The sequence below is a fragment of the Ursus maritimus genome, unplaced genomic scaffold, assembly GCF_017311325.1.
Source record: "Ursus maritimus isolate PB19 unplaced genomic scaffold, ASM1731132v1 scaffold_13, whole genome shotgun sequence".
NCBI lineage: Eukaryota > Metazoa > Chordata > Mammalia > Carnivora > Ursidae > Ursus > Ursus maritimus.
In genome coordinates, this window is record NW_024423675.1 from 3,082,411 (window position 1) to 3,097,700 (window position 15,290).

The 15,290-nt window shown below is 47.5% G+C and overlaps 1 protein-coding gene across 5 annotated transcripts in view; it reads left to right on the forward strand.

Annotated features, from left to right (window-relative positions):
* Nucleotides 1-15,290, forward strand: part of ANKRD6 (ankyrin repeat domain 6) — a 63,063-nt gene that overhangs the window by 29,529 nt on the left and 18,244 nt on the right. For 3 of the 5 annotated variants that reach the window (XM_008687570.2, XM_008687575.2, XM_040627538.1), the window contains exons 2-6: nucleotides 1,249-1,347; nucleotides 6,541-6,639; nucleotides 8,646-8,744; nucleotides 12,620-12,718; nucleotides 14,055-14,153. In XM_008687570.2, the coding sequence (XP_008685792.2) occupies nucleotides 1,249-1,347; nucleotides 6,541-6,639; nucleotides 8,646-8,744; nucleotides 12,620-12,718; nucleotides 14,055-14,153 (495 nt within the window). The remainder of the gene's footprint in view (nucleotides 1-1,248; nucleotides 1,348-6,540; nucleotides 6,640-8,645; nucleotides 8,745-12,619; nucleotides 12,719-14,054; nucleotides 14,154-15,290) is intronic. The other 2 variants (XM_040627536.1, XM_040627537.1) reach the window with 2 other exon arrangements.

The following is a 15,290-nucleotide window of genomic DNA, read 5'->3' on the forward strand; positions in this document are numbered from 1 at the left end:
CCCCGGTCATACCTCAGGAGACTGTGCTAGTTAGGGCTGTTGAAGGACGGTCATCTCTGTGACCCAACAACAGGGCTACGAAGCCTCCTCAGGTGCACAGGGAGATGTACACATGAATGTGTTCTGCAAACCACTGAAAAGAACCTGGATGCCCGTCAGTAGAGAATGGGTGAATAATGAATAAGTGGACCAGAACTACGTGTGACAATATGAGAAAAAAGATCTAAAAAATAGAACATTGGACAAAAAAATGCCAAATGATAGAAAGTTTAATACTATTTACATAAGGTCCTAAAATAAGCAAAACAATGTTTAGTTATTATTTATGGCAATAAACACGTAGTAAAATACAATAAATGGCAAAAGAATGAAGAATACCAAATTTAAGAATCGTTACCTCTGGAGCTGGAGGGAAATGACATGTGGGAGGGTTCACAAGCAACGTCTGTGGTTTCTTAAAGTGATTGGTATGTACATTTAAATAGTCATATTTTTGAATGGCTAAATATGTTATAATCTTAAAATTTGTTTTAAAAAAGGGAGAGCAAAAAAAAAGATAAATAAATAAGTAAATAAGGGAGAAGCTATTCAAAACAGTTTGGCCAGTAGTTTCAATTTTTAATAATTACTAATGAGATTTTTCTGGGGCTGATTAGCTTGACCTCTTACTGTTCTCCCATCTTTTGCCCCATCCAATTTATTGTGACCACTTCATCGTGCTTGAGTATTAGCCCCAGGGGGAAAATAAGAGAAAACATGAAATGCCTCATATTCCTACTTGTTTGTTGAATAGGGAGTAGAAATTATTCACTGAAGGAAATCTTCACATTTTTAGCATATTTTATTCATTTATCAAACTTGAATTCTGGGTAAATATATAAGGATCTGCTAAACTGAAGGGGAAGGGGGCTGCCACTGTGTAAACCTTGCTCTAGGCCCCCACCCCCTCCAGAGCAGTGTTCTTTTTTTTTTTTTTTTTTTAAGATTTATTTTTTTGTCGAGAGGGAGAGAGGGAGAGAGAGAGAGAGAGAGCATGAGCAGGGGGAGGGGCAGAGTGAAAGGGAGGGAATCTCAAGCAGACTCTGTACTGAGTGCAGAGTCTGACGCTCGGCCCAGTCCTGCTACCCTGAGATCATGCTCTGAGCCAACACCAAGAGTCAGGAGCTCCAACTGACAGCCACCCAGGCGCCCCCAGGGCAGTGGTTTTGATGTCCTATTCTGAAATCAGTGTTTGCTTTGCATTAACAGCATGGCCGGACCCCCCTTCATCTTGCTGCCAATAAGGGCCATCTTTCTGTGGTCCAGATCTTGCTGAAGGCTGGCTGTGACCTCGATGTCCAGGATGATGTGAGTAGAGCCCCATTCTACTGGGATGGGTTGATAAGGGAGCTTGTCTGCCTAGAAATCCACAGTACAGTGTATAACCCGCTATAGGGTGGGAGGGTAGAAGATGCATTCCTAGCACTTTTTTGCTTCATCTTGGTCCCTATGGTGGGAAGAACTTCCTCTTGAAGACCAGGGATCCATTCTAGGTAGCAAGCTAGAGTTTGCAAGGGTGGGATGGTTTTCCCATCATGGTTCATGTCCTATCTCGTATCATCCAAGTGTAGAGCCTCAAAGGGCATTCTGCCTATGTCCTGTCTCCGTGTGAAGGAGCACACACACAAACCCCAGTGAGTGTGGGCAAGGCTTGTTGGAAATGTGTCATTGACCAAGCTTACCACTAGAAAAAGAGTAGGGCTTAAAAACTTAATTTTTTTCCTCTTCTCACCTTGATTTCTCTTAGTGTACATTTAGCTAAAGAGGACCTGTTCAAAAGAATAACTGATATCATAGAATCCAAGAAACAGGAGGCCTCCTGAAAGAGTTCCCTCTGGTGCTGTGCCTTGGTTAAGACTCAGTCCCTGAGTCTCTTCATTCGGATTATCTAGAGAGAGACTCTGATTGGCTCCTTTGGAGTCAAGTATCCATTCCTGAGTCAATCATCAGTGGCTGGGGTGATGTCACGCAGCACACAGGGTTGCCTAGGGTCTTTGGGGAAGTAGATTCTCTAAGAGGAGGATATAGATAAGATTGTGTAAATTGTCCTCCAATGAGCTATTAGGAAAAAATCCTATGATAATATGATTTGAAGCTGTTTTCTGAAACTGTTTCTGATTTCAGCTCTACTTTGTGTGGTAGAACTCTAAGAAATAAGTTTTGTGAGGAACACAAAATCTTACAGAATTTGCACTTATCATAATCTCTTCCCGATTCCCCTTTAATAACTGTGGTTACAGAGTGTTAATCAAATCTCAGACCCTCAGGTATGCTAGGATGTAGGTTGCCAAAGTGCTTCTAAGTTTCTGTAGTCGTCTGTGTAATGTTCTAAAACTTGGCAGACACACAAGTGAGACGGACAGCATTTGTAAAGAAATAACTAAATGTCACTGTTTTATGTACAGGCGGAAGGCTGTCCAGTATCATTCATAAATCTCAGGTTATATTTGGAACCTGTTGGGTCATCAAAAACGTTACTTTCAAAAGATGCTGATTTAGCTTTTAGCTGTGGATTTCTTCCTTGGGTTGTAATACTTTTTTCCCCACCCTGTAACCATCATAACATTCCTCATTATATGCCATCTCCTTAGATGACAGGAATGAACAGACAAGGAGAGAGAAGACTCTGACCACAGGACAGGCAGCACATTGGGCTGCTGGTTCCGACGTGCTGGGATGCATCCCGGTCTTCTCTTTGCATAATTAAAGTCCTCACTGGCCATGCTGCTAAGGCTACCGTGCTCCGTGCTAACCCATTCCCACCTAACTCCTGCCTCAGGCCTTGAGCCCCAAGAATCACTGTGTTCTCATGAAGCAAAAGCCATGCTAACTTCCTAGAAATTCATATCAGGCAAGGTAGGAAGTAAAATAGGAGTTTTCACAAGGTAGCCAAGGGGGAGACCTGTCAGCTAAAGGAAATTCAGAGCTACTTTTAGACAGGAACACCTTCATTTCATTTATTGGAATAATGTATTTTCTTGCATCTTTCCCTTGCCCTGATCAGACAATGTGTACATTGCTTCTCCCTGATAACTTAAATCAAGACAAAACAAAACAAAAACACAGCAACAAAACAGTGTAAAAACGGTTGGGAAAGGAGAGGGGAACAGTGATCTTCACTCGTTCTGAAGCAATGCATTTGCCAGAATATTGCTCATGTCTCTCTTCTGCATATTTATTGTGCCTGTTGGTGACCAGCTGTGAAATTTATGCAAGAATTTGAAGAAGAAAACTATGGGTATTTTTAAAAGAAGCTGGGACATTAATTATTGGAAAAAATCAGTTCAGAAGTTACCTGTCGTGGATGATGGGTGGAAATAGAGAATGTTAATGTGGTGAAGAATTGACTCCTCACTTCATATCTACAGATAGATTCCCTATGTCATGGTAAGGATGGAGAATTAGTTGAAGAATGACCTCCAGTGGCCTGGAATGGGATTATTATGAATGTCAACCTGTGGAAACCAGTTCTTTAGACTATGCAACTCCAGGAGAAAATTCCCTCTTGCTTCCGGCCAATCCTGTCAACTCACACTGGAGCTCTAATGCCATCTCTGATTGGTCAATGAGCAACCACACGGCCCCCACCTCAGAAATAGTCCAGGACCCCGTGGCCATGATAAAAGCCACGAAGGAAGAAAAAAATAAGAAAAACCAGAGAAGAAAGGCTAGGAAGAACCCTAGAAGATCAGAGAGAGAAAAAGAGGTCAGCGACTTGCTTTGCACACCTGCGCCGTCCTGGGCTTCCTTGCAGCATGTCCGTCTGGGCCACCTGGGAGGGATTGCTCCTGAAGAGAGACGTGTCCCGCCTTTGCGGGACTCGGGTTTCTTCCATGAGCTTAGCTTTGCCATCCGCGTGCATTGTGCCCGTTCTTTTTCACCATGTAGGAGAGAGAACTAACAGTATTTCACAACAGAGATTTAGACCTCAGAGGTTCCAAACTCCTTAAATTCCGTAAGTGAGAAACACCGAAGTCAGAAAAATTGAGAGCTGGCGGTTCATGCACTTTGCAAACAGGTCAGCCTGTTCCAAACCAAAGTGCCAAACTGCACGGTGGCTGGCTCTCCACGTTTCCAGCTGCAGTGTTTTTTCTTCTGCGTCTCTGTAGTTAATCATTCAACAAATAGTTCTTGGGCGCCTGTAGTGGCCCTGGCATCGCGCGGACGCAGTCAGCTAGGGGATGCCACCAAGAGGAAGCTGATCTTTTTTAAGGCTTGTGCTGAGGTTCATTGACTTCACGGGCTGGAAACAGCTTGGAATTTAGTGCAAAGAGCCTTGACAGTTTGAATTCTGGCCTAACCATGCTACCCCGAATTAGCTGGTTATCCTTGGCTAGGCACTGAACAGCACTGAGCCTTAGTTGTTTGTTTGTTTGTTTTTTTAAATCAATAGAATGAGAATTAGGTGCCACTTGGAGTACAGTAGAGGGTTTATTTGCTGAATAAACAAGTATCGAATGCTGTTAAGAGTGTCATACTTTTTGCAGCATTTTTTTTTTCAAAGTTTCAGAATTTCATGGTGTATTTAGATGATACAGAAATAAGGATTATGTCAAAGTTGCTGCCTGGGTCTGCTAACAAGTATGTATTGAGGACACATTTTGTTGTTTTCTGTGTCCTGTTTCAAAGAGGAAATGTTTCCACATTAAGTTTTGTAGGAGGAAAGTTGATTCCCAGGTAACTGGCCCTGTTTCACTCGGTCTTGGGTGCTCGATCGGGTTGTGTTCTGGGGACGGGTAGCCCTTTGCTTATGTGTTGCATGTCTCTCTGAGTGGCCTTCAACTCTCTTCTTGGCAACTTTGAAGTGGCTGGTGTTTATAAGCCAGAGAAAGCGTCTTCCTCAGTCCTCCAGAGCTGCCCGATCCCGTGTTCACAAAACGAACGGCGTGGCTCAAGGACAGCCACTTGCAGGGGGACAGGCTGCTGCTGGCCTTCTCAGCAGTGTTTATCCGACTGATGAGGCCAAGACCGGGCTGGGAGTGAGGTCTCTGAGGGGAGTGAGGACGGAGCGGAAGCGGTGGTCTGGAGACAGGCAGTGCCCCTAAACGGTCTCTGCAAGAGACACCAGTGCCGGTGGCTTAGGACAGTTTTGTTCTCACCACAACCTCCCCCAAGTCATTAGATCTCCTTGAGTCTTGATAATCCATCTGGAAATTACTTTTAAAGGCTAAACCAAGGGGCGCCTGGGTGGCACAGCGGTTAAGCGTCTGCCTTCGGCTCAGGGCATGATCCCGGCGTTATGGGATCGAGCCCCACATCAGGCTCCTCCGCTATGAGCCTGCTTCTTCCTCTCCCACTCCCCCTGCTTGTGTTCCCTCTCTTGCTGGCTGTCTCTATCTCTGTCAAATAAATAAATAAAAATCTTAAAAAAAGGCTAAACCAAAAGTTAGATTTAGCTTCTCTTGTTGAGCTAGAGTTTCACAAAGCAAGGCCTCTCCAGGGAAGCAAAAACAGAAGATTCATGCTGAGAGCAAGTAATAAATAATAGTGATGTTCTGGCTCCGAACTGCTCAAACTCGTGTTGTAGGGGCAGCTTGTGAAACACGATGGAACCCGCAGCAAGGCTTAGGCTAGACTGTGCCCTAACCAGCCGAGGTCTCTCGTGCAATGACTCAGATGGAAGAGTGGCCAACACGACCCAAGAGTTCTGGGCTTTGTGCACAACACAGATCGAATGGTTAAGTTCTGTTCTGTGACAAGGTTGTTCTCACCAGTCCCAAGGAGTGCTGATTCGAGGGCCGGCAGCCTGCGGGGATTTTAAAAGGCCCCGTCAGTGTTTACCCCTAGAGAGTGAGCTGCCGTCTCCCCTTCTTGCCGAGACCAGAGCACGATCTTTCCCATCAGGTCATAAAAGGTGCATGAGGCCCATTTTGGAAGAACCTATCACCATTCTGATGGCGAAATGGCAGTCTTGGAAGTTCTTAGAGAAATTTTTCAAAGTTCAGACCTGGGCAGTTTTTCATAGGGTGACTTGTTTGGACCTAGTGTTTCAAGACTTATGCAGTGATAGCTTATAGTCTCTGGAGTCCTCAGATGACATGGCAGAAACCTCTACATTGCCCTCAGCTCATATCAGTCAGTCAACAAATATGCACCCATCATCAATTGGTGAGCGTTGCTAGCTGACGTGGCTGGATAGTGAGTCATCTGAAAGCAAGCAGGCAACTAGAGAACTCAGTAGGGAGTAAAGATTGCTGGTGTAATTGCACAGCACATACAGTCTAACTCTCAGACCAACGTGACCGTCATCATCTCTGAACACTGCCATTCCTTGGGGCGGCGGGTGAGTGCCTGACCCTCACCTGAGGTCAGCCCTGAAGCTGTTCTGTGTTGGGTTTAAGGTTCCCACTGAGTGTGTTTGCGAATGAAAGAGCTCCGCCTGGCGTGGTGGCCGGTCTGCTCCAGTTGAGGACAGATGTCCTTGTGTCAGAGTAGTGCGGTGAGTGCTGCAGGGCAGGGCTGGGAGAGCTGACTGCTGTTCCTGCCTCCGTTACTCTGCAGGGGGATCAGACCGCCTTGCACCGAGCCACAGTGGTGGGGAACACGGAGGTCATCGCGGCGCTCATCCAGGAGGGCTGTGCTCTGGACCGCCAAGACAAGGTGACGTGGGACGTGTCCACCTGAGGACCCTCCTTTGGGAACTTGTGGCTGTTTAATGTTATCATTCCTGAGTCCTGTCACTCATGCTTTAACATGATAAAATCAGCCCAACTTTCTTTTGAAAGAGTATCTAATATCCCAACAAGTTGTATTTTTTAAAATCCTTCCCCCTGTTCTGTGGCAGCAGTGGGCAGCCACATAAATATAAATGGTAAAGAAAAAAAGTGTAGAAATAATGACCTGTGGAGGCCTGGATAGGGGAAGAGATGTGCCCTGGACTTGAATTAAATGGCTTACTCTCCTTTAAAAAAAATAAGAATTAATTTTAAATATATTGGAAGAAAAAAAGAGAGAGCAAAATCAAGTCTTTAAGAAATCCCAGTGATAGATTTTATACTAATCGTCGCTTTTAAATCATTAAAAAGTCTTAAAACAGGGAACTTTGTAATTAAGTGCAGTTCAGCCTGTGTTTACTTTTTTAGACAACTTTTTAATAAAGTGTCCTATATATACAGAAAAATGTGCAAATTATAAGCATGCAGTTCAGTGAGTTTTCAGTAACAGAGCACATCTTTGTGAGCCCCCAGATCAAGAAGCAGATCATTGGGGCGCCTGGGTAGCACAGTGGTTAAGCATCTGCCTTCGGCTCAGGACGTGATCCCAGGTCCTGGGATCGAGCCCCGCATCAGGCTCCTCCACTGGAAGCCTGCTTCTTCCTCTCCCACTCCCCCTGCTTGTGTTCCCTCTCTCGCTGTCTGTCTTTCTGTCAAATAAATAAATAAAATCTTAAAAAAAAAAATCATTAGCATCATGCCAGAAGCCCCCTCACCAGTGTCCCCATCCAGTCACTTTTCCTCCTGCTTCCTGCTGTGTGCAGTTGGCCCCACGGGCCAACCCACACATCACCACTCCCATTCCTAGCACCACCCCGTGCCCTGGCCTTTGAGACCCTACCTAGCCTTCTCCTTGTGGGTGTCGGTGCCATTGAGCCAGTCTTGTGGTGTGGACGAAGAAAAGCCAAAGCCAGCTCCTGGATGTGACTGGACAGTGCACCTGCCTGCCCCCAGCCCTATGCCCTGACCTGGACGAGCACGCACGGTCTCCGCACATCTCCTCTGCATGCTTCTCCGTCCCTAAAACCCCAGCCCTCTCAGCCCCACCCCACTCACTTCACTGCACTTCATGTTTCCGTTATAGGAAGTTAAGCAAATACCAGCTGTGTGTGTAGTAATTGGTTGGTTTTTATTTAAAAGCCACATATCAAGGACACTTGTTTTTCTTCTTTCCAAGTCACTATTGTCTCAGTGTCTGCTTATTTGTTTCGGTCCCTGAGACTTTGGATTAAACTGGGTGAGATTAAATTTGGGGGCAGAAACAGGAGGAATCTGTCTATCCAGCCCTTGGGCCCGGCCACTTGTGAGGCTGGACTCTTCGTTTGCCTGATCTTCTCAGGTTCTCTCTGGGGCCAGGAGCAGAGCAGAGCAGCCCCCAAGGGGTGATGGAGGTGGGGAGGAATGAACAGCCTATCGTCGTGATGTTGCTTTCTGTTAAACATGACCTGTGGATGAGCCTTCCTCAACCAGGGTTCCCAGAGAGATTTAAGCCCTAACACCTTAGGCATCTTCTGTACATCATAAAGCTAAAATGGTATGTGCTGGGGCGCCTGGGGGGCTCGGTCATTTAAGCATCTGACATGATTTCAGCTCGGGTCATGATCTCAGGGTCATGAGGTGGCGCCTGCTTAAGATTCTCTCTTCCCCTCGCCCTCTGCCCTCCCCCAAAAAAATTTTTAAAAATTAAAAAAAATGTACTTGTTATGTACCATTTCTGGGAGAATGGAGAAACTAGCCACCGAAATCATTTTCTGGGCTCTGTGGTTCTGATGGGGAACCCCGTTTGAGAGAGGACCTGTGGTGTGCCCTAGAAATACACCATGATGTATCGATTGTAATGGGGTGAGTTAGGTCTTGGGTGATGTGCTTTCTGTCTCCATATGTGTTCCTCAGGACGGGAATACGGCCCTACACGAAGCATCCTGGCACGGTTTTAGCCAGTCAGCCAAACTGCTCGTTAAAGCAGGAGCCAACGTGCTTGCCAAGAACAAGGTGAGGCCCAGCAGGTGCTAGAACTCTTCGTTCACAGGTGGGGATGGCTATCGCCCCTGTGGGAGCCCCCTCACTGAGCAAAGTGAGAGCTCGGGGCAGCAGGGGAAATGAAACAATCTCCATGGCGAGCAAGAGAACCTACTAGAGTGCTTTGACTTCCTCTGAATTCTCCTGGCTCTCACTGCTTTCCCACTGGTTTATCTGGGTGTGGTTAGGCAAGCAGCTCTGTGCTCATGGAGACGGGGAGAAGCCAGCAGCACCTCTTCTCCCACATTTTCCTGTCTCCCCTCCGGTCGCTCGTCACGTCTCATCCCCCTTCTGTACTCATTATTAATGAGTGCGTCTCTGGATAACTTCAGAAGCCTCACAGCACATTGGCCAGCTTGCCTCATCCTTCTCCATCCTGCTCCTCCCCTGCTCAGAGCCCTCCCAGTAAAGCTCCTCAGCCTGACGCTGTCTCGGGCCTCCCTGGAGTGGCCTCAGTCTATGTCAGCAGCCTCTTCCCTGAGCCTTTCCCAGTATGTGCCTCGTGTGCTGTCAGAGTGGGCTCACCGTCCCTCCCATTGCCTGCTCCTCGTGTCCGCCTATAGACCTCCAACCCGGGCTCCCAGAGCAGTGGCCTCTCCCTCCCCGAAGGCCCATCAGGCTATTTCCTGCAGAGCTCCCTTGGCACTCCACGCAGCTTTGTGCTGTCATTCACTGGTTAAGTGTTTCTCGTGGTTCCCTCATGGGACACAAGCGTGAGGAAAAGAAGCAAGCCATGCATCGTAATATCTCCAGTAATGCCTGCGTCACTGCCTGGCAGACCGGTGGCTGCTTCATTTCTTCACGGTGGTATGGTGTCTGAAACGTGAGTTGTAGGGGGATGCATGCTGTATCTTAGATCCTGGAACTCTGAGAAGTAGGCGGTGCCCAGTTAATGGATAGGGAAGCCTAAGCTGGGAGCCAGCAGTCTCAGTGAAGACACCTGCCTTGTTCCTGACACAGTTAGCTCCATAAATTAGCCTGAGTCCGTCTGCTCCACCACACTGCCTCCTATCCTGTATGGGGCCCCAAAAGTATTGTGGAAGCCAAAGGATCTCTCTAGATAGAACAGCAGAGACTATCAGAAGCAAAGGTAGGTGCTCTCCCAGAAAAGGACTTCTTCTACGTTCTGCACCAGCCACATCCTCTGGGGAAGCCTCTAAAACGCTCCTCCCCTCTGCCCCCACCTTTACTGAGGTATAACTGACAAATAAAACTGTAAGGTATTGAAAATGTACAGAGTGATGACGTGATGTATGAATACGTTGTGGAGGGATCGCCCCATGGGGTTAATTAACAGTCCCATCAGCTCACATGTTTACACTTTCTAAACAATTTTTGATGTGAACATTTCAGTTCTATCCTTTGTATACAATTTATCAACTATAGTCACCATGTTGTATGTTAGACGTTACTCATAACTGAAAGTTTATACCCTTTGACCAGCCTCTCTCTTATTTTCCCCACACTCCACACCTAAGTGACACCATACAGTATTTACTTCTGTCTGGCTTATTTCATTTAACATAATGTGCTCTAGGTTCATACATGTTGCAAATAATAGAATGTCTTTCTTTTTTTAAGGTAAAAATATTCTGTTGTATAAGAACTTAGTGAGTATATCAGCCAGTCTGGGAAATAAGTCCTCCTTGCTCAGGAGGGAAATGCCTGCTCTGTCTACCTAGGTCACGCTTCTAAGCGTCAGCTGCTGAGGTTAATCCTTACACAAGAAAGTTCAGGCTTCTAGATGTATTGTTGTATGCGTTTTGACAAATGTATACAGCTGTGTAACCACCTCCACAATCAAGCTGTACAATGTTTCCATTGCCCCAAAGACTCCCAGCTCCTGGCAGCCACCGCTCTGCTTTGCCTTTCCCAGAACATCGTATAAGCGGAATCATAGAGTACACAGCATTTTGTGCCTCCTTTCCCTTCGTGTGTTTGAGTCCTCCATGTTGTTACATGTGAGATTAGTTTGTTCCTTTTTATTGTGAGTCATAGTCCAGTGTATGAATATACCGTCCTTTGTGTATTCGAACTCACGGTTTTTAGTTTTCTCGATCCAAATGTTTTTCAGCATAATTGATACTTCCTTATTAGCAAAGCCAAGTTTGGTGTCTAGTTCCAGAACCATCAGATTCCTTTTATTTCATCCATTTATTCAACACACTGAGTAACTCCCACGAAGCCAACACCTTTGAGACAACCCACTACCAGTGCGTAAGACAGTGCAGTAAGAATTACACCAAGCAAGGCGCCAAGCCCTGTGCAGGGCACCGTTTAAAATGTGGGCCGATCCTTTGTTTTTGAGAGCTAAGCTAGCAGTGGCTTCCTGTCTGTGCTTTAAAATCTCCTGGAAAACTTTCAACAAAAACAAAAGGCTAGGGAGGGGGGACAAACTCACCTGATGACTGGGCCTAGGGTGACAGGCTGTCCCAGTGTTCCCTGGGCCAGGGGTTTCCTGGAGTTTAGGACTTTGGGTGCTGAGATGGGAACTGCCCAGACGCCACCCCCAGGCCGAGTACATCAGAGTCCCTAGAAGAGTTGCAGCTGAGCACGCATAGTGTTAAAAGCTCCCCCAGGTGATTCTGCCTGCAGTGGAGGTTGATAACCCCTGAGCTCACCACGCCCTCAGGCTTATAGCCTTCAGGTTGCTTGGAGGGAGCAGTGAGGAAGGAAGGTTCTACCCAGGCTCCTTAGAGCTGAGGGTATGAGAGGGGAGGTAAGTGAACCAGCGACATACGGTTTTCCTCTGTGTGCTGTGTTTTGTTTTGCTCTTTTAAATAAAACTCATTCCTCTTTTCAAGAGGTGAGGAATAGAACATCCTTGAGTATGGGCAGACAGTGCCGTGGAAGCCAGATCCGGGGCGAGGAAAAGCTGTAAGCAGGCAGTGGGATAGCTCTGCGCGCACACAGTTGCAGTCCTGACCCCGCTTTTTAGCTCAGCCCAACAATCTCTGAGCTTCTATGCTCCTGCATGCTCTCAGCTCGCTCACACACCGAATCTCCTTGGGTGCGTCTGCTTTTCTGGTTACTTTTCTTTATCAGCTGCCTTGCAGGCACTGTTCGCACGGTTTTAAAAAGTTCTGTTTATGTCATGAATTCTTCGTGTAAGATTGCCTTGGACATTATTCTGACCCTTGGTTGTCCCTGTGAAATGGCATATTGAAGGTGGAGCCCAAAAGGCAAGAGGGTCTCCATCTGTATGGTAAGTGGGAGATGTGATTGTGTTGTCTGCTGTGGGGGGACCTTGTCTATAGTTCAAATTTTGATGTTTCAGGGAAAATACAAGAATGGACGGTTTGCAAAAGGCATACAAGTTAAATCTCAGTTATCTGCACTCACAGGAAGTGGCTTCTTTTGCCTTTACTCCGTTGGCGGAGTATTGTAGCCACAGCTGTTATCCGCATGGGGCAGGAAGGACACAGTCCTCTGCGAAAGGAGTGGAACGCAGTGCGCTTGCACAGCATTTTGTCATTAAGTAAATACTCTCCCAGGCACTCCCAATTAATCCTCACAGCCTCGGGATGTAGGGGTCCCACTCCATTTTACAGGTAAGGAATTTAAGACTGAGCGTATTACGAGTCTTGACCAGTGACTTTCAACTAGTAAGTTGCAGAGCCAAGGTTTTATGACAGGTGGGACTCCTGTGCCTGTCTGGATTCCAAATTAACTGTTCTTGCCACTGAAACCCCTCTGCTGGGGTCACCAATCAGGACGCAGAGAATGTGAACATTGACTTTTGTTTTGTTTTCTTGCAAGTACCTATCACCCCTGAGAAGCCTGCCCGGTGCGGGTGTGGCGAGAAGCGTGTCGCTAACGTGTCCTCCCTTCTCTTGCCTCTCTCCAAGGCGGGGAACACCGCTCTGCACCTGGCCTGCCAGAACAGCCACTCCCAGAGCACGCGCGTCCTCCTGCTGGGCGGGTCCCGGGCCGACCTCAAAAATAACGTGGGTGAACAAATCCGGCTTCTCTCGCGCTCTCTTGTGTCCCCTTGGACAGCAACCCTGAAAGCATACTTGAGTATTAATGCCTAGAAAATGAAAATGGGGACTATCTATAAAGTGTTCATTGTTTGCTATGTCGTAAAGGGTCGGCCAGGGGCTGGAGAAGAGGAATCAAGACTCAAACACTGCTTTTCTCCCATCCTTTCCCCCTCGCTCCTCAGCCTGGGTTTGTTTCAGCATTTCTCCTAGCATGTGCTGGCAAACGCGTCCAGGAAGCCTGTGCCCACGTAGTGTTGTACGGTTAGCAAATGTCAGACGATGCCCTCCAGGGGAGGTCTCCTGATGCTCCAGGGCCCGAGTCTACAAATCGATTCCTGAGGAGCCCTGGGGATGAGCTGGTGGGTCAGTTGTTTTTAGAGGATGCCTGACTTTTGAGGTCACGTGGGCATACCTCTCCCTCCAGAAGCTGTGGTTCCTTTAAAAGTCCCCTGTCTCGTCACTCGCCTAGAGACTTTGACTGGGGCTCCTCTCAAAAAATGGCCTTAGCTGAGGTCTCCCTCGTGGAGGGCAGATGCCTGTAGAGTGGGTCTCAGCATGCCCTGAACCTGGGCTTTGAGTGTGACTCCTTCTTAATCCAGGGGAGAAGGTTATGCTGGCTGGCTGCTCTCTCTAGACCGAGTTTGAATGAAAACCTCAAGGAAACACTGCAGAATGTCCTGACTTTGTCTCCCGTTTTGTTCTCCCTGGGAGTGGTTTAGCCTGTGACCACTAAGGAAGATCTTGATCCTGAGTTTTATCTGAATGCCCTGTTTTACGCCAGTGATTGCCTCTTCGTCAGCTCCCCAGACTGCTCTGCGTCAAATGAGATGCAGCTGGAATTTTTTTAGAACACGTGATCTTAAAATCTGATGGCTCGCCCTGCCGTGCTGTCCTTTGAGCCGTGACGAATCCATGATGGAAGAGGGCTCGTTGCCAAAGCAGTGCTATTGGTCTTAAGTCGGTACACTCCAGAGCCTTTGGGCTGGGGGAGAGGCTGTGGGGAGTGGGTTCTTCTCAAGTGCTGGGTAAGCAGAGCCTGCCTTCGCTCTGGTGAAGGTGTCATGGGGAGCGGGCACCCAGCGTCTGAAACCTGAAAGCAGGGCGTCTGCATGGCCGAATGCAAGCGGAGCCGCCGCAGCAGCCAGAACTATGGGTCTTGCAGCCCGGCCCCTACGGGAGAGGGGATGCTTCCAGATCAGGCTGATCGCCTCTAAAGAACATGTGCTAGTCTGCCAGCTTTTTAATTTTTTTTTTTTTCTAACTGGTCAGATTGTGCTCAGAGTTTGATTTCTGTCCCCAGGCAGGCGATACCTGTTTGCACGTTGCTGCACGCTATAATCACTTGTCCATCATTAAGCTCCTCCTCAGTGCTTTCTGTTCTGTCCATGAAAAGAACCAGGTCAGTGCATGTGTCCTCCCCATGGCTACGGGGCCCCCTTCCCACCAGGCTGACCAGTGTGTTAGCACCAATGCGGGCAGAGGCTGCTGGGAGCCTCGAGTCTGGGAGTAAGCCAGTGCTGGCCTTTGCATGAGTGTTCCACCGAGTTCCTGTGGTCCTGGTTTATCTGGCCTCCTTCGGGGAGCCTGCTTTTCTCATTCCAGTGCATATCTCCACATTTGCATGTTGAAGATCCTGGGGCAGGTTTTGCTTGTAATGCTTTTACAAAGGAAACCCTCAGAGGGGAATGTGGCTTAATAAATGAGCAAGGAAATTAGGCGTCTCCTGACCCGGTGAGTTCTGTTCCTTGCACTGCCACTTTGAGCGGATGCAGTCTCTGGTCTCTATAACATCGGGCTTGTGATCTGCCTCTGTGCTCTATACTGGGGATTTGCAATAAAGTTGTGATTATTACAGTCTTCCATGGAAATGTGTGTGATTTTCAGGAGTGTAGATTTTTTTAATGTCTTCGTATTTGATACCTAAATGATACATTGTTTGGCTTTTCAGAGTTTGGTGCATGTATCTGAAATTTTAAAAACAGATCATTATTCAGATTAATGGTGCCCCATAACAGTGGTTTCTTACTCCCGCTGCATATTAAGAGTCAACAGGGAAATTATAAATACCAAAGCTGAATCCTACCCCAGTTTAAAGTGACCAGAATCCAGGTAGTGGGATTTTTAGAAAGCTCTTGACTTGAGGGTGCAGGCAGGATTGAGAAGCACTGGCCCAGCTAAATACCTAATCCTGTCCTTCTCCAGGCTTCGAGCAGATTCCAATTACCCTTACCCAGCCCCCACGAACCCGTGTTTCTCAACCTTGGCAGGATGTTTCCCCTGAGAGCTCTGAGAGATCCCATGCCCAACTTACGCTTCGGTACAATTAAATCAGTGCCTAGGAGCGGGACACAAGCGTCAGTAGGTCTTAAAGCTCCCCAGCTGATTCCAGTTTGCAGCCAAGGTTGGCGATCACTGCTGCAGAGCCCCACCAACACACAGAACCAAGTGACTCAGCCGTGGACTAGAACTTCCCTGGCTCCTCGGGGCGGGGCGGGGGGGGTGGTGGTGGAGCAGGGCCACAGGACAGCTGGATTTC